At 43.8% G+C, this 23,952-nt stretch overlaps 1 protein-coding gene across 1 annotated transcript in view; it reads right to left on the bottom strand.

Annotated features, from left to right (window-relative positions):
• Positions 1–23,952, bottom strand: part of CRADD (CARD and death domain containing adaptor protein) — a 75,980-nt gene that overhangs the window by 51,462 nt on the left and 566 nt on the right. The window contains exon 2 of the mRNA XM_086610492.1: positions 23,640–23,945. Within this exon, the coding sequence (XP_086466618.1) occupies positions 23,640–23,937 (298 nt within the window). The 5' untranslated portion in view covers positions 23,938–23,945. The remainder of the gene's footprint in view (positions 1–23,639; positions 23,946–23,952) is intronic.

Genomic DNA, 23,952 nt, shown 5'->3' with positions numbered 1-23,952 from the left:
CCTCCAGTGAACACAAGAGAAAGCAGACCAGCACTCGCTTGCCCAAGGCCACGCTTTAAATCAGCGCTAGAACTGGGAATAAAATTCCCAAATCATTCTGCTTTCCTGGTTCAGGCGCCATTCAGTAGGCTGCAGCACAAAAAACCAAACAAGCACACAGACCAAATTAACAGTTCAGTGTAAAGGGAAAATTATGTCAAGATAGGAGCATTGTGACAAGGCTAGCAGCAGCCGAGCAACACACATTCGGGCTCAATCAAGAGCACCTACCTGAAATGGGAGTGCTGATAAGTCTCCAATAAAAGCAGGCAATTTTAGGAGGCCTGGGCATTATCAGCACACCAGCTCAGGAAAAAAGCAGGATTTTTACACACGGTGGCCAACAGTAACCACTCTGCTACTTACAGTATATATACTGTATATACACTTGTAGAGAGATATGTATATCCACGTAGACACAGAAGACAGCTCTCCGCGCTGATTCAGTAAGGTTAGAAGTGAAAGAAGCTGTACAGCACTTGATGTGACAAGAAAAACGAGCAGAGGCAGCAAGGTTCAGATGCACGCCCCAGTCAGACATCGGTAGGTTACAGAAAATCAGAGCTGCAAGCTTGACAGCAAATATAGGTTAGAAATACACAGGAGTGACTGGGTGAATAGGCCAGGGGAGTTGTTTCAATGCCCTGGCATGCTGCTCAGAATGATCTTTAAAATCCATTAAAAAGGGAATATACAGTCAGAGTGGAAAGGCGGCAAATGTAAAGAAAACAACCTCCTGCCCAGTTAACGCTCTGATGGGCTGTGTCCTGCACCGACCGACACAGCATCAAACTGAAACCAAGGGGGCACCAACACACACAGCAATTTTTCTTCCCATTTTGTTTTTTGTTTTAAATACCAGAACAAGTTTTCTTATGCTCCACAACTTAAATGCAACCATTAACTCCAAGAAGGCAGAGAAGGAATTTTTCATGGGAGAAGTTTTATTTATAACTCAGTAATACGGGGATACTTTCATGTTTCTCAAGAAGCTCTAAAACTATCCAGCCCGATATTATTTGGATGGATGGCACATCTGGGAGTGGCTTGAAGAAGCCATCTATTGAAAATGTAAGCAAAAGACTCAGGATATTTTTTTGATGCTCGAGGAGGAAGTCTTTGGAGAGACCATATACAGTGATTATAAGGGCAGGAAGTAAATTCAGCAATTGTAAAGGGGGAAGGGCTCTTACTGCCCCTAAACTATGACAGGATCAGTCTTTGGAAGTGTAAGATGTATGGCATTCGGATAAGTGCACCGGATCAGGCCAAAACATAAAAACAAAACACAGATGAGACCACACAGTGGGTTCAGAGATGACTTGACAACAGCACGTCAGGAGACCATTTGTGACCTGTGAGAAGGGCCATCAAAGGGGACAGTTAAGCCTGGCTGAGTAAGCCAGGAATTACAAATGCATGAGAGCTACCAAAGTGTCCTTTAAAGAATAAAAATCCTGCTCACCACCACAAATAAACAGAGATCTGCATGTCAAGGAAGGCATGAATCGAACACACCAACTGAGTAGCGAGGCTGCAGTCTGAAGCGGAAGCTAATGGACTGGTCTCCAGGTCATGGTGTCCACATCCCACCCGTACCTTTCCGACTGACCTAGCGCCGACAGCTCTTTCTCCACAGCAACAACTGCTGTTTTGCCTAAATGCCCAGGTCCTGGCATCATTTTGCCAAACCTGCTGCTCTCAGTTTTCATGAAGAAAAAACCCTACGTTCTTCATGATGAAGGGAGGAAGGGAAGACTTGAAAACGTTTCATTGGGTTTGTGTGGTGAGCTTCAGGTAGCAGGGGAGGGGCTACAGGGATGGCTCCTGTGAGAAACTGCTAGAGGCTTCCCCAGCTCCAGGTCGGACCCACCTCTGGCTCAGGCTGAAACAACCAGCGTCTCTGTGAATGACATATTTTAAGAAGGGACAAAGAAACCTGAGCCATGCAGGACCTGCAGTGGAGAGAGGGGGAAGACGCAGGCAGCTGTCTGCACTGGGCCACCCCTGGCCCTTGCCTGGCCGGGGTTTGGTGGCTGTGGCCTGGAGCACTCCAAAGCGCCCCACTCCCAGGGCACCCACTGGGTGGACTTTGTCCCACCAGGGCCGTCAGAGTTCATCAGGCCAGTCGGGCCCAGAATGACTGCAGCAGAGAGAGGAGTGAGATGTGAGAGACAACAACGCAGACACCAAGGTCAGTGACGATGGAGGGGGAGGAGGTGTGCCGGAGTTGAGATTCCCCTGCAGCCCGTGGTGAGACGGCAGGCTGATCCCCTGCAGCCCATGGGGATTAACAGTGGAGCAGTCTGTGAAGACTGGCAGCCGTGGAGGACCCCACATCAGAGCAGATGGCTGCGCCAAAGAAGGCTGTGGCTCCGTGGGAAAGCCCACACTGGAGCAGTCTGTTGCTGAAGGACTGAACCCCGTGAGAGGGACCCACACTTCAGCAGTTCTTGAAGAACCGTAGCCCAGGGGAAGGGCTCACATAGGAAAAGTTTGTGGAGAACTGTCTCCTGTGGGAAGGGACCCCACACTGGAGCAGCGGAAGAGTGTAAGGAGTCCTCCCCCTGAGGAGGAAGAAGCAGCAGAAACAATGGACCACAACTTCCATTCCCCATCCCCCTGCGCTGCTAGGAGGAGGAGGTAGAGAAATTGAGAGCACAGTTGAGCCAGGAAGAAGGGAGGGGTGGTGGGAAGGTGTTTTAAGATTTGGTTTTATTTCTCATTATCCTTTCTGATGTGATTGCTAATGAATGAAATTGATTTTTCCCAAAGTCAAGTCTGTTTAGCCCATCACCATCATTGGTGAGTGGTCCCTCCCTGTCCTTGCCTCAACTCTCCAGTCTTTTGCTATATTTTCTCCTCTCCATCCCAGCAGGGTGGGGGAGTGAGCAAGTAGCTGCATGGTGCTTAGCTGCCGGCTGGGCTAAACCATGACAATGTTAACCCCCAAGAGTCAAAAATTAAAGCCACATGTTACCCCCTTCACTATGCCCGTGGCTGGAGGTGGCACGCTCCAGCTACCCCCCAAGACACCCTGGGCAGACACGCAAGTGGTCTCTTTCATGGCCTCAGGAGACAGCAGATTTTTGGCATCTTGGTTTGGCATCCAGACAAAGTTTAGTCATGGTCCAGATCCAGACCGGAGTTCTCCATTTAAATATCACTTCTGCAGGCACAACCATCATATAAACAATAATCTAAAACTCATTTTCTTTGGTAATATTTTTTAGGAGGCGAACAATAAGATGGCATGTGTGACTGCAGCCCATCTCAGCCACCCATGGGAGTGAAGCAGACAGCTACATTAACTTTTTACATTATGTTTTGCTACTGAGTTAAAAGGGGAAATTCCTTTTCCGAACAATTTTTATGGGTAGTCAGATTGTCCTGGACAAAGACTAAGATCCACATAGAGTAAATTACAGAATAGTTTGGGAAGCTCAAATGCCCTAAAGCACTCAGACCAGAAATTCTGAAAAAATCATGTAAAGCAGCAATGACACTTGCTGATAGAGAAAACTGAACCCTTTAAAAGAGCAACTATTCCTGAAAAGTCAATTACGCAGTGCCATTTTTGAAAGTAGTCAAGTCGAGGCAGAACACGACAATTAACACACCAGACGTTACCAGCAGCAAACCTTACCTCAGTCCCAGGGGAGCGGGGCAAGACAAAAACATTAGGTTATGCATAATATCACATGGTCAAATCAAAACAGGTTGAGTAAAGGAAAATTGAGGTTTGCGCAGCTACTGAAACCATGACCTCAGTCAAATGACAACGTACACTTTAGATCAGTTTCCTCTTCTCTTCCAAATGCAATACAAGGTACTAATCATATTCTGCTGAAATCCTAAAAAAAAAAGGTGCTGTAGTCAACAAAGATGTCTCCCATGATAAGTTATTAATACCTGGCACTTCCAGGCTTCACCCCTAGTATTAAACTCCCCTCCAGCAGTGAGAGGTGCCTTGCAAGAAAAGTTCAAATCTTTGGAAACTCCATGCTCTGAAACATCATGTTACGGACCCCTTGGGCCCTAAGGATCTTCAGTATTATACCAGTCAGCTGTATCTTCTTTTGTGAGTTTTAAACATGAACTACTGTAAAAGCTTCAGGGCATAAGAGTTAAGCATCTACGTAAGATCAAGGCTTCCAAGGCTTTTTTATTTATGTGCTGCTTAATTAAAAAAAGATATCATTGCTAATCTTTTAAGAAGCCTGGGAGCTGTGTCACTCTTAACAAGAGCTCTCTCACTAGTCCCAGTGCCTGGTGGGAATATGAGGTGTTTCTGCTCTTGAGATGTTACCTAACACTAACTCGGTTTGAAGTTCAGATTTCCCCTGCATATTCCTCAGGGCAGGTCTCAGGGTGGACCTGAAATCTAGTACCTTCACCTTGAGATGTATATAATAAAAGTCAGCAGATGATGCAGTGAGTTCTACTCCACAGGCGAGGTTCTTAACAGCAATTTAAATAAATTTATTAGCAAATTACATGATTTTTCATGTCACTTTCTAAAGGTCCTACTACATATTTTTCTTTACAGATTACAATTCAACTGTTCAACCACAGTAAGAACAAAAACCAAAAAATCTATCATGGAAAGACAAATGAGTGATAAAAAGACAGCCTTGCCGAGTTCCCAGAAGTTTGTTGGTTTACCAAAAACTTTGATTAAAAAATACAGTCTACCTATGGTTCATGTTTCTCATGGTCCACAAGAAAATAAGAAATACCAAGAAACATGATGAGAAAACACAGAAAGGATAGGACTTCATACATCAAGAGCACCTTTTCCTTAATCTTTCCTGCTATTAGAAGAGTTCATTTGCGTCCAGAACGAAAACAAAAAAAAAAAAGCAAAACTTGAATCTTCAACTAGTAGCAGAAAGAGTTATGACTGGCTTTATCTCCAAACAGGAATGATCCTTTAAAGTTCCATTTCAAGACTTTGTAATGAAACTACACCAATTACTAAGCTTTGAAACTCTACAAAAACAGCTGCAGACAAAAGGCAAATTTCAGCTTTTCCTTTGGCTTTAGTCACGAAGAAAGCTACCCTGAAATTAAGTTCTGGTGTATTTTACAGTGTAAATGTACGACACACACACTTTCTGTACTGGGGCAAAGCTCCAGCTGCTATGTACTGCTTGGTCAAAGTGCAAGACGCTTTTCTGAGAAGACTCAGCTCAGCTGGAGGCTGCCTAGAGCATAACACACCCAGCTTGTATGGAGGGGAAAAAAGTAAGTGATATAAAACAATCCTAAAGACAAGCCATTTAGCTCTCTTCTGTACTAAATATAATTCAATCATGCAGATTTCCCCATGAGAAAACACCAAGAACAGCAATAGATTCAGCTGTTTTTCCTCCTCTCAAGGCCAAAGGTTCACTAGCCAGCCCAGGTACACCACAGGGTAAGACAATCGCAGTCTGCCAGAAGCACCAATTGTCTTGAACAACTTCATTTCAGCTACTTAAACACACTAATTTCCCATAGGAAATAAACTACTTAGGTAGGTATGTATATTCTGAATTCAAGCTACCAAAACAGGGTGACCCACTCAAAGCTGAGAACAGCTCTCAACACTTTCTCATAACCTGTAGACAAAAACAAGCGTAGAATTGGTTGTTGTTCTCTCAAATAGCTACATCCTCTTTGGCATTCCTGAAGCACCAACCACCTTTATATGCAGACGCCAATATTTATTTTACAAACCTGGAATGGTGAGGGAAGATTATCTAATAGCGCATTTCCCATATCTTGATCCTAAATCATACCTTGTTTTCAGTGATTTCCTTCTGCCTCTAAGTCTGAGGTAATTCATTTTGGTGTTCCAGACATGGCATATGCACATTCTGCAGGTAGGTGTTGTATTATCCCTTTCCATGAAAATAATGATGACTGTGGTGTTAAAAGACAGAACTTTGATTAGCTACCTCCAGTCAAATAAAAAAATCAAACTGAGTACTAAAACCTATGCCTAAAAAGGCAGTCTCTGAAAACCCTGGCTCACTCTCAGCTTATCCTTTGCTAGACCACTGTCTTGACTGGCTTTCCTACCTGGGACAGGCATCAGAGGGCTGGATGTGGGGAAATCAAAAACATGACTGCATATGATGATCAAGGGGAAAAGAGAGAGGCTTGAAGGTCAAGAGGTTCAAAAAATGTAAGAACAGAGAGCCAAAGGGAGCCTCAAACAAGCTAACCCTGACACCATTTTCCAAAGACACATAAGAAACAAGCAGATGCCATCTGACACCTCGCTGTCTGAAGACAGGACAGCAAAAGGGAGTGGAAAAGAGGTCCTACCTCACTGTTGGGATTCCCCCAGTCAAGCTTCCTTCTCATGATGCTGTGGGTGTCCATCTTGACAGAGCCTGGCAAAGGTTAATGGTGAGTTCCTTGACACGGTGGGTGTATTGAGCAAGATAAATCCAGCATGGCTGTCCTTTCACAGTCTCTCATCCCAGTGGCTATATTAGGGAAATGCTGAACAAAACCTCAGGCATCTCTCCTTTTACAGCTAAGACTTCATGGGTAAAGTAGTTTTCTGAACCACTGCAAGTCTACTATAGGAGAAGGAATATTACTAATAACATAATGGATCCCACAGGTCGGGGGGGGGGAGGGGGGGAACCATCAAAGCCTATATGCCCCTACAGCCCAAAGGCAAGGCAAAGAACACTGGTAAGTTTGTAATGTAGGCTATGCAAGGATAGGGTAGGATTATGATTGAGAAAGTCCCTTTTTCAAAACCAAGGTGAGGACATCTATAAAACACAGTATGAGGAGTAAGCCCATCAGCAGTGGTCAGGAATCAGTGAGTGTCTGCTACACAGCTGCAATGATTTAAGGACAAAGCAGTAATCACAACTGTACATTAGAATTTCTATTAGATCTACTACAAACTTGAAAAGATAAAAGATCATGATGGCAAGCATGAATGTTACCACTGCAAAAGAAAGATGAATAGCTTTTGTAGAAGGAGGATACTTCAGGGCCACTTTGGTGTTGACAGTTTTTACAACAAGGAAGAAATTATATCCAGCAACCAAAAGGTGATATCCAATTTCGGTGCCATGCAAAAAATAAGTATGTAGAGAACTCACAGCAGCTCCCTATGGTGGGGCAAAGCAGTCAATTCTTAATACTTCATGTATTCTATGTGCCAACGACGCCTTTTTTTAACCTCATGATACCACTGGACTCAGAAGTTGATAAGAAAGGACATGAAATAATAACGTAGTCACTCCAAACATCCTGCCAAAGGCAGAGCATGCAATGCTAGAGAAAGGTCCGAGTAATAACTTTGCTTTTAGATCTTTAAAGAAGACGCAACACAATGATGTTCAGTTTGTTCACAGAAACGCTACTAAACTCTTCTCCTATATGTTATAACTTTAACTGATTGCGAAAGGGTTATGCATGTGGAAATAGCAAACTGAGAAGGAAAAAGCAATCCAGACTGGGGAAAAAGCTCAAAAGTTGTGGCTCAGACATGACTGGAATCAGATAACGAGAAAGAAACTCATTTAGAATTGGGTGTACATGGAAGGGGTATAATATCACAAGTGGCTTTCCAGGGTATTTTATACCCTGCTCCTGTATTAGCTTACTCAATAAACCAAAGGATTTAGTCTATTCAGAGAGTAACTCTTCATTAATAATATGACAATATAAATGTTTTTCTTGATGCACAAGATTAAACTAGCAGTCTGAGTAACTACATGGTGGCAACTCCATGGGAGGAAAAAGGGCTACAGCAACAACTTGTACAGTCAATAGGAAGTGAGCAATAAAAAAAGCAAAAAGCCACAAGTCATAGAATCATAGCATCATAGAACAGTTCAGGTTGGAAGAGACCTTAAAGATCATCTAGTTCTGATGCCCCTGCCACAGGCAAGAACACCTTCCACTAGACCAGTTTGCTCAAAGCCTCATCCAACCTGGCCTTGAACACTTCCAGGGTTGGGGCAGCCACAACTTCTCTGGGCAACCTGTTCCAGTGCTTCACCACATTCAAGTGAAGAATTTCTTCCTTAGATCTAATAAAAATCTACCCTCTTTCAGTTTAAAGCCACTAACCCTTGTCCCATCACTACACACCCTAGCAAAAAGTCCCTCTCCAGCTTTTTTGTCTCATCATCGCCAAGTCCTTCTCCTCAGGGCTACTCTCAATCCACTCTCTGCCCATCCTGTACTTGTGCTTGGGATTGCCTCAAACCATGTGCAGGACCTTACACTTGGCCTTGTTGAACGTCATGAGGTTTGCACAGGCCCACCTCTCAAGCCTGTCAAGGTCCCTCTGGATGGCATCCCTTCCCTCCAATGTGTCAAACACACCACACAGCTTGGTGTCATCAGCAAACTTGCTGAGGGTGCACTCAATCCCACTGTCCATGTCACCAACAAAGATGTTAAACAGCACTGGTTCCAATACCAACCCCTGAGGAACTCCACTCATCACTGGTCTCTACTTGGACATACAACTGTTGGCTGCAACTCTTTAAGTGCAACTATCCATTCAAGTGGTCCATCCGTGAAATCCATGTCTCTCCAATTTAGAGACAAGGATGTCGTGCAGGATAGTGTCAAATGCTTTGCACAAGCCCAGGCAGATGATGTCAGTTACTCTTCCCTCACCCACCAACACTGCAACTCCATTGTAGGAGGCGACCAAATTTGTCAGGCACGACTGGCCCTTAGTGAAGCCATGTTGGCTGTCACCAATCACCTCCTTATTTTTCACGTGCCTTAGCATAGTTTCCAGGAGGATCTGTTCCATGATCTTGCCGGGCACAGAGGTGAGACTGACAGGCCTGTAGTTCCCCAGTTCTTCCTTTTTTCCCTTTTTAGAAACAGGGGCGATGTTTCCCCTTTTCCAGTTGGTGGAAACTTCACCAGACTGCCACGATTTGGAACTAGATGATCTTTGAGGTCCCTTTCAACCCAAAACATTCTATGATTCTATGACTTCTCGAATATGATAGATAGTGGCTTGGGAAGTTCATCTGCCCATTCCCTCAGGACCTGCAGATGCACCTAATCAGGTCCCATGGACTTGTGCACCATCAGGTTCCCTGGATGGTCTCAAACTTGATCTACTCGTACAGTGGGCCATTCTTCATTCTCCCAGTCCCTGCCTTTGCCTTCTGCAACTTGGGTGGTGCGGCAAGGGCACTTGCCAGTGAGATTGAGGCAAAGAAGTCATTGAGTACCTCAGCCTCCTCCATATCCCAGGTAGCCTGGTCTCCCATTTTCTACTGGAGAGAGCCCACACTCTTTCCCTTGTCCTTCTTTTATCACCAATGTACTTATTGTCCTTGATGTCCCCAGCCACATTGAATTTTATCAGAGCTTTAGCTTTCCTAACCTGATCCCTGGTTGCTCAGACAATTTCTCTGTATTCTTCCCAGGCTACCTGTCCTTGCTTCCACTCTCTGTAGGCTTCCTTTTTGTGTTGAGTTGGTCCACGAGCTCCTTGCTCATCCATGCAGGCCTCCTGGTGTTTTTGCCCAACTTCCTTTTTTGTTGGGATGCATTACTCCTGAGCTTGGAGGAGGTGAGCCTTGAACATTAACCAGCTTTCGTCGGCCCCTTTTCCCTCCAGGGCTTTATCCCATGGTACTCTACCAAGCAGATCTCTCAAGAGGCCAGAGTCTGCTCTCCTGAAGTTCAGGGTAGTGAGCTTGCTTTGTGACCTCCTCACTGCCTTAAGGATCTTGAACTCCACCATTTTATGGTCACTGCAGCCAAGGCTGCCCTTGAGCTTCACATTCTCCACTGGTCCCTCCTTTTTGGTGAGATCAAGGTCCAGCACAGTACCTCTCCTTAGAAGGAAGTGATCTTCAACATATTCCAGGAACCTCCTGCCTATACCTCACTGTGTTGTCCCTCCAGCAGATATTGGGGTGGCTGAAGTCTCCCATGAGGACCAGAGCTCATGAACGTTGATGCTGCTTCTATCTGTCTATAGAAGGCCTCATCCACTTAGTCTTCCTGGTCAGGTGGCCTGTAGCAGACCCCCACATAATGTCGCCTGTCCCTGCCCTCCCTTTAACCCTGACCCATAAGCTCTCAGTTGGCTCCTCATCCATCCCCAGGCAGAGCTCCATGCACTCCAGCTGGTCATTGACATAAAGAGTGACACCTCCGCCTCGTCTCCCCTGCCTGCGCTTTCTAAAAAGCCTGTATCCTTCCATTCCAACACTCCAGCCACAGGATTCATCCCACCATGTCTCCATGATGCCAATAAGATCATAGCCTTGCAGGTGTGATTTATTGCTCATGCTACACGTATTTGCATAGAGACATTTAAGTTGGGCCTTACGGCATAGAATAGGAGAAAAGGACTTTGTTTATCAGTGCAAACCCTAGAGGTGTACAAATGTTAGCTGGTGCCAAAAGAGGGCTAATCAACACCTGGCAGTACAGAATCTCTTACCACCTCTCTCTCCCCACCAGAAATAGGCATGCTTTGGGACTATATGCCCACTCTGATGCTCCAGCATTAATAGTTATTAGATCCCAATTCCAGGACTTCTGCTATTCTCCAGCCTTGTGTGGAAAGAGTTCATAATTACCCCACAGGCAGTAATGCAAGACAGTGACGAAGTCTAAAGAGCTCCAGACCTGTGTACAGATATGTGTATCTCAGACAGCATTGGTGACATGATGACAGTTTCCCAGAAGGAACCTATAAGGTAAGGACAGCACACACAAAAAAATCCTGTCTTTCTGTACGTAAACTGGAGGGTTTGCAATTTTAAATGGACAGCATATTATCTAGTACAAGAAGCACTAGTAATGCTGTATCCTGCACAAGTAACCTTCCTTGATTCACATCAGGAGGAGTCAGCTGGCATGAAAGCGGTATCAAGATGTGGACATCCTGTATATTTCCTTAACTTAGACCTCTGAAGCTTTATGGACAAGAGTTACTCAATATTTGATAGTACTCAACAAAAGAATGCTAAAGTTGAAAAACCAAGCTGAAGAAGCGTACAATGGTGAACTTCATCTTTGGGGACACTACCAGGAGGGCTAGACACTAACAAGGACACACTATCTAATGTTTAAGACCAACGTGAAAAGCTTATGCACAAAAGCAAAAAGCTAGTTCTGCCTTTCCTAATGTTTACAAATGGTTACAGAAGACTTGCAGAGAATCTCATGGGATCACTGTTGCTATCATTATCAAGATGATTGATTTTCTTAAGAAAAAGTCCCGAAGTGATTTCAGCACTTACCAAAGAGGTTTTGAATGGGAAGTAATAGTACACTTGTGCAGGCAGAACAAGAGGAGGAAAAGCCAGCACGCTGCTTTCTTAATCAGAACAGAATTCCTGTCAACAAGAATACTCACTGATAAGGAGGAATTTGACCAAGCGCATGGGCTACTGAGCAGTGGAAGTGAAAACTGTTAAATCATAAATTCATGGCTCTAAGTCACAGTTCCCTTCTTATCTGGCGTCATAAAACCAACAGGGAGAAATCTTCTAAACCAGAGCCTTGGTATGCCAAGACTTTTGTAAGAGGGTGCACACAGCAAAGGCAAAATGAACACTGCAGTGGACACATAATCACACTAGGAATGCCTCTGATCAGCATTAGTCAGGAAAACACCTTGTCATGCAGCAGGCTAGAGCATGAAACTTGAGTGAACAGCAGGGTTTACACTCAAATTCTTCCTGATATTAGTCTGAACGGAAAGGCACCACACCAACGAGATTCACTTTTTCTCTAAATGACTTGATGCATATTCTTTACGCTACTGTAGGTGACAAATTGAAAAACAAAAGGAAAATGCTAACAGAATCCAAACAAGACATAGAGAACGCTGTAATATTCCCCTGGACCCTCTGTGCATCTTTCAGTGGAAACACAGTTGTTTTCACTCCTACAGACTGTTTATACATTATGGCCCAATCCTGTGGATAATTGAAGTGAATTCAGATGCAAGTAATCCAAACAAGGCCAATGAGCATGCTAACATGCATAGAGTCACACAAACAAATGTTTGCAGGTTGAGTTTGGCAATAAAAATATATTAGCTCAGGCCTCTTAACTAGCTATTCCAATTAAACAAACTTTAGCAATGCACGTGTTTCCACTAAGTGGGATATGGACACCATGTAAGATGACCATTGCCTTCCAAAGACTCAGGAGCTCCTTTCAGGCCTTTGTCTTGTGCAATATATCAGATAAATGCAATGTCATACCAGCAGCTGGCCAACTTAATTCTATCTATGCAGAAGTATGGCAACAGCCTTTTAATAAAACAGTAGACATTTATGCTAAACACGTATTACACATTTCTTTCTTACCTATATTTTACCCAATGGTCATACTGGAATCTGAAAAATCCCTAACATAGGTAACAACTTTAAAGAGACAAGTGAAGTGTATGTATCAATCCTTTGCATAGGAAAAGGAAAGTCATGCACTCAGTTGAACAATTCAAAGATACAATAACATTGCTATATATGAGAACTAGGAAAAATAAAATATATAAACAAATAGTGATGAATGAAAAGAAGACTCTCAGTTACAGGGTCAGTTACAGGGTCAATATTTGGGTGCAAGGCAGAGACACTGGTTTATCACCAATCCCCTTCCCTTAGAAGAGGTCTGAATTATTTCACTAAAATCTGTGTATAATTTCTGGGGAAAGTCAAGGACATTAAGAAGGGGACTCACAAAGGCCAGCACGCCAACCGAGAAGCTGCCTCAATTAGCCCAGATGAAACAAAGCGGAGAGGAATTAAAGCCCTATCTTCTCTCTTTCTGGGACTTAGGTACATTTCCTCCAACTACTGGGAAGGACTTTATTCTAGTCAAAACTCAAGACTTGAGCTCTCTTTTCGAGTGATGCCTCTACCAAAGATCTACGAAACACAACTGAGGGGGCACCACTCACATAAACTGTAGATGTGCTTACTAGGGAAGTGTCTTAAGATGCCAAGTCACAAGGTAGTATCCTACCTGTTACACTGTGGGGTCATAATGATGCTAAACAATTCCATGGAAAGAGCTGCACCTCGCTGGCAGCTGCTGTCAGGGACACAGCCTGGTCTGACAGGTGTGCGCTGCAAACACCCATAGGACCGAGAATCGCTGGAGAAAGGTCTGCTCACGTGTCCTGGCACCGGCCGTGAGCAAGATGCCACGCTGCTTGGCACTGTCAAGCAGCAGGCAGCCTGGGACGTGCCAGAGCAGGCTTTGAAGTGCCCGGGGAGCTCCGACAGCAAAAGCTGCGGTGCCCAGGGACATGGCTGCGGGTGCATTTAAGGCTTCTCAGTTTGGATTCCTGTGCCTGCAAGAGGAATGCCCCAAGAATCCCGAGTTAATTCCTACTGCAAACAGCTGGCTAGCTTTTCCATTTATAACCTGACCTTGCTTTTAAAATGAGCGTTTTGCAGGTGAACTCACCGGATCCAGCACAAACACATGAACCAAGGGGACGACGACAGTGTTTTGCAACCCTAAGTGCAGCAATCGCTGTTCAAGGGTATGAAGATGAAACTAATCTCATGTGGGATGTGGCAGAACCAGATCACAGAGAAATACATGACTTTTTAATTAAACAGAAGAGGATTACGAATAAAGAACATGTCTTGTCTCTTTGAAAAGCTGAGCAAACACAGCCATCGCCTACAGTAAACAAAAACATATTTAAAGAAATACTTTCTTCACGCAGAAATACTAGAAAGTACTGGTTTTCCTTTTCGTTCCAGCTTTCTTTTCTCAACAGTTATTTTGCTCAGGATTCATATGCCCCTGCTTGAAGGCAGCACCAGCTGCCCTTGGAGGCAACCTACCTCCCAGGAGAGCCAGCCAGAGACTCCCAGGGCTGGCAAGGGGGTTAGTCAACCTTTTCCCTGAGTAAAGTCCTTTCACTCAACCATAGCACATGTTTTATTAGAAAGATCCCAAGACTGAAACAGGCTATTCGTTAAAGAGCTCAACACATTATTAACTACAAATGAAAGGTAAGACTTTCAAAAGCATCAGTACAGGACTAAAAGCTTACCCTTGACCTTGACGGGAGGAGGGTTGGGTGAGCTTGGGTTAACTATGAGCCCTTTTGAAAATCCCAGGCAAGGTGGTGAAACACTAAGATTAAGAAGGCTGCCAGAAAAAGTGGTGCACTAATGGTAATTTATTCCCCTTGACCTGATGCATTAATGCTTATTTCCTGCACACACAAACTGTATAGCATAAATCAAATCAGCTCCTTCTCTAAACGTAGATTGGAAGAAACACTGAAGCTTCGCTTCAGCTGGCAGCAGATGTGTTTGTCAAAACACGTGTACAATACATCAGTATATGAGGGAACACAAATCTATTCACAGACAAAGCAAGAGCAGGAAGAAAACTTAAAAAGAAAACCTAACAGTATACTGGAACAATGGTCCAACAGCTAAAAGAAGCAACAAGATTGGTTCTGTGTTTACACAGACAACTGCCAAATAGATAAAAATTGGCTTTAAAAGTCTTGTATACAAAACTGTAAATCATAGAATCATAGAATGGTTAGAGCTGGAAGGGACCTCAAAGATCATCTAGTTCCAAACCCCCTGCTTCTAACAAGATAAACTGCAGCTGCATCACTCTGAGGTAACAATGAGTGATACTTGGGTGCTTTAGTTCTCATTCGTATAAACATATCTATGAGCTTAAACAAATCTGGAAGGAAAACTTAGTTGCGTATGGCAATGCAGGGATGGCTTCAAAATATAATAACCATGCATAATTAACTGTATCCTAGAGGAACTTCCTGATCTTTGCCATACAAGTGACATTTCCCAGCGAGAAGTCACATCACTGCTGACACACTCAGTCAACAGGCAAAAGGAGGGCAGAGTCTGAACTACTAATAGCTCTTCAGCTGCAGAAATTATTTTTCTTTGAAGGTCGAGACATGCTGCCATACCAGCGTAGGGAAGACAGCATAGCACCCATTCTTTCACCTGAGAGAATATTTCAGTCATCAGTACAAGACCTTTGACCTGCTCTGGTCAACAGGATTCTGGCCTCTGATTTCCCTGGAGTCAGACTTTCAGTATGAGACACTAGTTAATATTGTTACTGACTTTGGATGGCTATGCAGCCTCTACAACACACGCAAGCTAAGGTGGATGTGTTTGCTGCTTGGCTGTTGTTTTTTTTTTAAAAAAAAAAACAGCATTCATAGACAATTCATGAAAGACAATAGATTTCTCCATGCAACAGGAATACAAAAATTAAACAAATATTTTCAGATGGAGCTCCACAACCATTTTGGAGGTGCTGAAAGAAGAGCTGGCCAGCTCTGAAGGAAAATGTTGATGAAGAAAAATTTCATGAAAAGAAGTCTACAAAGTCTTAGGAATGGACCATGTTTGTGCTTTGAAGAGGTTTTCCTTGATGATCAGGTCTCCTGGGTGCTTTTCTCTTTCCGAACTGTCTACTACAGTGTCCCATCAACCAGTTTTATGAACAAGCTGAAGTCCAGGATCTTTACTCTGCTACTTGTTTTCCTCTCTTCTCTCAGTATCTTAAACTTTAGCACTGCATGATAACTACAGCCAAGACTGACATGAACAAACACATTCCTAAACAGTTGTTTCTTGTTTGTGTGCAGCAAGGCCAGTAGAGCACCTCTCTCGGTCTACTCATCTAGGACATTCATCAAGATATTGTCCTTTCTGCATTCCATAAGTCTCCTGGATTCCCATACTGTGTCACATTCTCATTAAACACCAGGGTTGTTAAAGTTTCCCTAAGAACCAGAGCCTGCAATATAAGCACTCTTTTATGAAGGCTTCATAGGATCATAGGGTGTCGTGGGTTAGGCCGAACCGGCAACTAAACCCCACGCAGCTCTCCCACCCCAGTAAAATGGAGAGGAGAAAAATGTAATAAAAGAGCTGAGGATCGAGACAGGAACAGAGGAGCACCCACCAACCACGGTCCCGGGCAAAAGAGGCTGTTTTCTTAAAGCAAAACTATTTATTAACAGCTACCTACAAAGAGAAAAGCAAACAAAAACGGTTACTTGAGAGGATAACAAGAAAACAAGGCCAGGTCTTAAAAAAAACCAACACCACTCCCCCCCCTCTGCCTCTTCTTCCCAGCTCTACCTCCTCCCCCCAGCGGCACAGGGGGGGCAGGGAATGGGGAGTGCAGGTCAGTTCATTCCAAGTTGTTACTGCCGCTTCTCTTAAAGGAAAAGGAGTCCTTACACCATTGTCCCTTGCTCCAGTGGATCCCCTACTCACGGCGAAAGCGTGAATACTACCTGCTGGGGGGCAAATCCTTACCCCATCGGATTTGCCCCAAGTGCGGGCTTTACCAGTCCTGGACTTTTAAGGAGCTGTAGCCACTCACTCTGGCGTGGGTCATCATACAGACTTTAAATGCGCTCCAGCGTGGGGCGTCATATCAACCTTAAATGCGCCTCCGTACAGACTTAGATGCGTAAATGCAAAATGCGTAAATGCGCCTCGACCTGTGCCCGTGATTCACAACAGTCTCAGGCTCAGGCATCTCCTTTAACAAAGCACCTCCCCATCGGTGGGGGTCATCCCACGGACTCTAGATGCGTACCGTGCTCAGGCTCTGGCATCTCTTCTCGACGTGGGTCCTCCACGGGCTGCGAGTGGGTCTCTGCTTGCTCCACCGAGGACTGTTTGCAAAGGGGCTGCTGGCAAGGGGGACTCAGCCGCGGCACACGTTGTTCCGTTCCATCTTCACTGACCTCTTATCTGTGTGGCCGTTTCTTTTAGATTTCAGTCCTTTCTGGGTGAACTCGGCCCGGTGGGCGTCCCAGCAGCGGGGCTCTCCCCGAGTTCCCCAAGCGCCTCCGCCGCCGCCATCCTCGACGGGGCGGGCACCGGCACGGAGCGGGCGCCGGCCCGGCCGGGAGCGGGGGGCCGTGCCCCCCTCCCGTCTCCTTGCTCCTGGGCAAAGGCACACCTTTCCGGTTCCTTTGTCCGACGTAAATAGGGCAATTCGCAGAGGCGCCTATTGGCTCAAGCCCCGAGGGGGACGGGAGTCCGGTGTGATGGGCAGCTTCTGCCACCCGGACCTCCCCCCCCACTTCAAACCATATCATAGGGAAATTCAGGTTGGAAGAGACCTTAGGAGGTCTGCTGTCCAACTCACTGTTCAAAGCAGGGTCAGCTCTGAGATCAGACCATGCTGCTCAGTATTCTGTCCATCCAGGTCTTGAAAACCTCCAAGGATGAAGACTACTTAACCCCTCTGGGTTCCCGTTCCACTTCTTGACTTCTTTCTTTATGATGAAAAACTCTTCTTATAGCCAGTCAGAACCTCCCATTTCAACGAAATGCCCTTCAACTCTCATCTTCCCACCATGCATTGCTATGTAGAGCCTATCCCTGTCTTCTCTTGATATCCTCTTTGTAGGTATTGAAATGCTGCTATCGAGTCTCCCTAAAGCCTTCCCTTCTCCAGGATCTACCTCCTTTTGACTGGAAGCCCTATAAAAGATGTCACCACAATGTCTCTCTCACTGAGTTCCCTTCTCATCCTAACCTATAAGCTCTTGACCAGCCTGTTGCCCACACAATAGCAAAGCTCTGTGCACTCAAGACACTTCTTTGAAGAGACTGCAATAGCATCCTTGCCTAAGAACCTGAGGCCATGCACTACGGCACTGTAGTTGTGTGAACTATCCTACCATGTCTCTGCAAATCCAAGGACATCACAGCACTGCAACTGTGCAGACCTCCACTTCCTCCCAGCATGCCCACTAGTAAAGACACTTCTGCCCCACACTATCAAGTTGATCCCATCCGTCTCTAGCAGTCTCCATTTCTCGAAAGGGTCCTGTGGTCATAGCATCCAAAGTGCTGCCATGAAACCAACTGCACAGACGATGTGAATATGCAGGATGCATCTATCCCTGTCCAGGTTTTCCCCCTTGAATGGCAGGACGGAGAACACTACTTGGGCTCCATCCCTTCTCATGGGATCACTGAATCCCATAGTCATCCTTAAACTGCTGAAGTATTACTAGTGCCCACGTGAAAGAGTAGCAAAGTCTGATGATTGGTCAGGTCTTGGCAACCTCTGTGATGTCCTGGATCCAGTCCTGGGGGAAGCAGCAAACCTTGGAATTCCTCAGGTCTGGTCAGTAGATGGATGTTTCCATTCCCTGCACCAGAAAGCCTTCAATCCCAATTGCCCATTGCTTCCCTCTTAGTGGCACTGGTTCTTAGTAGTTGATTGGGCACAGCTGGCCCAAACACCTCTCTTGCCAGGACTCACTCCTCCTCTCCTGCTTCCAGGGATTATAAGGTTCATTAAATCTATACTATTAGCCTCACATATTTGTGAGGATGACAGCAAGTATGGTTATATCTTTCCATTAACTCACCCATAGTTAGCAGTGATGCCTAAGATTTAGGCTTCTCAAAGTCAAAAACATAGATGTAAGCAGCACAAGCAGAGCTGCTTATTAACATGGCAAAAAAGCAACAAAGCAAGTATTCCTTAACCTGTTTAAAAAAAAAAAAAGAAAATCTTACATTCATACACACATTAAAACCAAAATACATACACAGAACGCTCTGTAGAACCAGAGAAGTTGATTACTTGCCCATGTCATGATGCATACTGTTAATATTGAGTGTGTGCACAGACCTTTAATGCCAGACTTCACAGATCTCGCTGCGGTCAGGAACAAAGCCAAAGCCATAAATGTAACACCCGATTTTCAGGGGAGATGGGAATGTGGAAAAGAGTTTGGGAAATTCTCCTGCGAGGATGCCTTTGAATCTCTCCAGAGAACCAGAGAACATTTTCTACAGCCTCCAGGCATTGGGATGTGGCACAAGGGCATTCTTTCATCTCCAGGTCAATCCAGTTCGGCCAAGGCTGCTAAGCCCATCCCTTTCCTTCAGACATACATGGGAGGAAACTCCCCCTTCTGTCACTGGACTATACAAGAGAGGGGAGGGAAAGAGAAGAAAGAAAAAAACCACTGTCTTCTGTCCACCATTTTAGAGAGAGAAAAGGAATTCATCAGTTGCTCTCCTATCTGACATCCAAATGGAAAAGGCAAGAGACCAGGCTGTTTCCTCCCTGCATTAGACGTGAGAGGAAGCAAGACAGGAAGAGGGCAGGAAGCAGCCAACGAAAGGTAAGAAGAGATGCTAAACTTCCCCATGTCCTGATGCTGTTGCGTTTGAATCTAAATTCTTAGAAACCTACAACCCAGCTGTGGAAAAAGGACTTTGGGAAAGCTGCGGGGGGGATGGGGGGGAGGGAAGGATGGCTTTCTCAGCAGAAGTACATGTTTTGCTTTGTTTTGTATTTGCATGCTTCATCCAAAGTGTTACACAACGTGAAGCTTTATATAGCTATACAAGAACACACACACACAGGAAAAAACCCCAACCACACCAAAATCTGTTCAAATCAAAAAATCTCACCCAAGTCTAACAGGACCCTAACGCAGACTGCTGACTAGGTACCACAACAACAACAAAATCATGCATTAGAAAATATTCTTTGCTTAGTTGTGAGAGAACAGCTTTCCCAGGATGATTCTTGTAACTCCAAGCCCCAAATTCACTAGCGTCTGCCAGATAGCAACGGCTGCTGCAGGATTCCTTTGGCAAACGCTGTATCTCAGACTTTTCTCTTTCTCAATATGCTGTGATTTCCTGTGGAGCGGAGAAATCATCTATACTCAGAGGTGCAGTACTAACACTTTTAGAAGTAAATAATTTTATAGCAACATATAGTATAGAGAGAAATATAATACGCAGGCAGAGAAATTCTTGGGTGGAGAGAGATTAGAAAAACATTCTGGTAAGCAAACACTGTCAAAGCTTATATTTTTTTACTCAGTGAAAAAAAATATTGGGTAACTGTTTGCTGTTCCTAGAAAGAATGGAATTCTGTTGCCAACAGCTGTAGTTTTTTGTTAGGAATTATAATAATATATTGAAGATTTATGTTCCTGACAAAGGCATAAAGTTATCCAAACTAGGGCAGAAAAAACAGAATAGTCTTTTCCCAGCAAAACAGACCCACATTATTTTTGTTAACTCTTACCACGGCATAAGTTTTGACCTTCAAAACCAGAAACTCATGCCGCAGTTGATGTTTATCATGATTAAGTCTTGCAATGCCACTCAGCACAGGGTGAACTGTTTTATCACAGGTTCTTACACAAGCAAGAGACACACCCTGTCACCCTGAAATCGATGAGAGTCATTAACGTTTACCTCCAAAAGCACATGACTAATTTTTCTTCCTGACATTTTGGGGTTTTACAGTGATGCTTTCACTATCTTAAGAAAAGGTTTCCCCACACCTGTGGTCATCTCACAGATCCATACAAGAGAGGAGAAAAGTGACTCTAGGCAAAAGGCTGTCCTATGCATAAAGTAAACAAGCAAGAGGAAGGAATCTTGGGTCTCTTTCAGACATGAGTGGCCCTACCTGCCTGCAAGTCACTCTCCTGATTCCCATCGAAAAACTATTCCTCGCGCTCTGCAGGATTAGGGTCTTCTGTGTTCCTTGGAACTACAGCAGATAACAGTATACAGAACTATTATTTTTAAGTCAAACTGATGTTCAGCAATAAAACTCAAGATATCACACATTTAAAAGTTCATTTATTTGCAAGTAGCCAAACAACATACCCTGGGTTGAATCCTGGGCCAATTTACAGTTACACTCTATGCTGCTCCATGAACATTACACCGAGTTACAAAACTTGGGAATCAATAAATCCATTGCCTTGGAAGAATTTGCCCAAGGGCTCCGATGAGTCAGTGGCAGCGTGTTGTTTAGATCTCAGGCTTTGGCTTCCATGTCATAGCTGCTCAGTCCACCAGATCATATTTGCACTACATCACCAAAAACGTTTTTATTTCTGTCCTTCTGAAATTCCTGTTTGTTCCGCTTAGTTGCTTTGCTCTTTTTTTTTTTTTCACTAGAAGAAGAAAATAAATGAAAAGCTTCTTAACAATTACAGTTGTGGGTTTTTATTTTTTTACTGGGAACCAACAAACTATATTTCTCAGCTGAAGCAAAGATGAAAACCCTGATCTCTTTGAACAAAATGCACAATAATCCAAAGGTCTACACAGAAAAATCACTGTGCATGTGCCACAGTTTTTACATTCAGTTAGAGAAAACCTAACAGTCTTTTACTGCCTTTAAAAATCCTACATGTAGTCAGTGAGAAGTGAAAGACTAAAAGATAAAACCTTCCTTCAAGGAACAACTTGCCACCAGTCCTTAGTCCTGTAAAAGATCTGCAAAATCTGAGGATATTTTGCTTGAATAAACAGAATTTTAATTGAGCATAAACAAGTGAACAGCAGGCATGCGATTTCCATAAGTATGCATGATTCAAAGGGAAAAAAGATTCGAAAACCTGGGGCCATAAAACCAACTTCAATTTTAAAAGCTTCAGGGTCTAAAAAAAGGTAGTGTGCATGTGGCAGGCTTTTTTCACTACAAATAGATTCTTTAAAAGAAATTGCCACTGACAAATCACCATTTATAAGAACTGTTTCCAATAGGGCAGAAGTTAAGTTATCTAGCATGGGACTAAAGAACAGATTTAATTTTAAGTATGTTTATAGTTTTATTAGAGCAAATGGCTTTTTCCATGCTGAAGGCCAAGCATATGCTCAAGTACTCTGCCGAGACAAAAGCTTACAAGTTTGCTGTTTAGAATAGGAAGAGAGGCTTTTTATCCCAAACCACATTTTCTTGCATGTAATCAGCATTGATGATGCCACCATAGTTTCCAATTCATTCCAGGGTGCACTCAGCATTTAGGAGGGCACAGATGGTGCTCTCTGTCTTTGACTTCTAAAGAACATGCCGAAATATTAAAACAAACTTGGCTATCTGCCTCTTATCCTGTTCTTACACTCTGTATCACCCCAGTAAAAACAACAGTAACCTTTGATCTAATCTGGAAGCCTTTTCTAACTTCTACACAAAATTTGGCAATAGGCTTATCAAGTACAGTCAGCCCACTCGAAACCAGAGAACCTGATACGCATAAATTCATCACGTTAGTTACAAGCAATCAAGAACGGGAACAAAAAATCTACAAAACAATCAAAAGAACAAAAATGGGAAACAATTTTTCTAGTAACAAACTACACGATCCCGATTGTAGTCGATGACTCTGTGAGAGTTTCTGGAACTGTAAGGATTATTCAACAGCTTAACCAGCAATTAGCAAACAAAGAGGCTGATTTGTAAGGCAAATAAGGAGCATTAGCATGACAGGATTCTTCATAACAGTGAGCAAGGTCTTTTCCAACACAGTCAAAGCCACAAGTTTGCATTGTGCTGAGAACTTGCAGTGTTTTGCCCTATGGGCAGCACAGGATATTTATCTCCCAAATTCCGAAAATTGTTTACCCATTTCTGAGCAAGCATAAAGCAACCTCCACAGAGACTCAACAGAAAGACAACCTGCCATGATATTCCATTAAAAACGTCCTAAGGTAAGATAATGTCAGATTTGTCCAGCAGATCTTGACAAAATGTTCTTGAACACGCAGCTAACTGGGATGCACGTGCACATGATGGTCAACAGGCCTTAGTCACCCATCTGCACAGGCTTTCAGTCTCACAGCTTTCAGTCTCAGTCTCTCCAGCACACTGACACTGGAAAAATCACACGTCACGTGCATCAAAATACATATGACCAAACTCAAATGCAGGGGATGATGGAGGGTTTGGAGAAAGGTTGATCAGACTGCTCAGAAACGATGTTTCCAAGTGAGGACTATTTCACTATCTCACTGGTAACATGAGGTTAGCAGCCAGTGCGTGCTGCCAAAATCTAGGGCAAGAAACGTGCATTTTAAGCAGTTGTCTTGACTTCGAAACAGCTCAACAACTGCATGAATGTATTGGTAAAGAAATTACTTCGGAACAAACATCAAGTCCAGCAAACTAGTTTTAGAAGTACATTTAAATGTCAGAAAGCCAAAGATTTGAAAAAATAAGATTATATAACACCCACTAAATCATTAGCTCCTAAATTTGCTTTAAAACTAAGTAATGGCTATTAATTCTAGAAGTAATGATCCTAGATATTTGCACTCCAGTAAACATAATAAACTAAATAAATCTAAATTACCATATGCTACTAAATCAAAATTACACTAAAATCATAATAAAGGTAAGTAAATAAAAATTCTGTCAATGTGAACAATCCAGAAACCACCATAAAACATACATAAAACAAACAATAATCAGTTATGGATGGTGAAGAGACTGTTCTGCAGCTAGTCAAAACTATTTTTTATGGTCTGTTCTCTTTGAGGTCATGAAGTCTGAGTCTTCCTACATCCCAGTCTCTCCCAAGGCAGCCTCTCCTGCTGTCTCCTGAAACTCAGCCCTGCTCACTCCCCAGACTTTGCCGTACTTTCTGGTGTTTGGCTGGCTTCCAGGAAATTCAGGCTGTGCCCTTTTGATGGTATCATGCTGCATATCTACATGACGCATACCTTGAAATTACTAGTACATTCAATACTTTCAAAATTGTGGGTCAAGAACAAGCTTCAAAATATCAGCAACAATAATTCTGGTCTTACCTGCAGGATCTTGTACTGTCATTTCCTTACGCTTCGCCATCAGCTTCTCTTTAACCCATGGGAACTCCTGTAAGGAATCCAAAAACGCATCAAAAGCCTTGGGTCCTCTGGTAGGGAGAATATCAAGGAGCATCATGGTTTTCCTCTGACTGGTGGTTTGGGATTTTATTTCTTGAACGTGACTGTCCGTGAGAATCCCTTCTTGGTAGAGATACTGAATAACAAGTCCATCCACCAGCACCTCTGTGCAGAGCTCCAGGCGCAGGGAGCGTAAAAGCTGCTTGTCTCTGGCATCCATCTGGCAACCTAGACC

This window comes from Tauraco erythrolophus, chromosome 4 (assembly GCF_009769465.1).
Source record: "Tauraco erythrolophus isolate bTauEry1 chromosome 4, bTauEry1.pri, whole genome shotgun sequence".
In the NCBI taxonomy this organism is placed as follows: domain Eukaryota; kingdom Metazoa; phylum Chordata; class Aves; order Musophagiformes; family Musophagidae; genus Tauraco; species Tauraco erythrolophus.
This window is presented reverse-complemented; position numbering and strand designations above follow the sequence as displayed.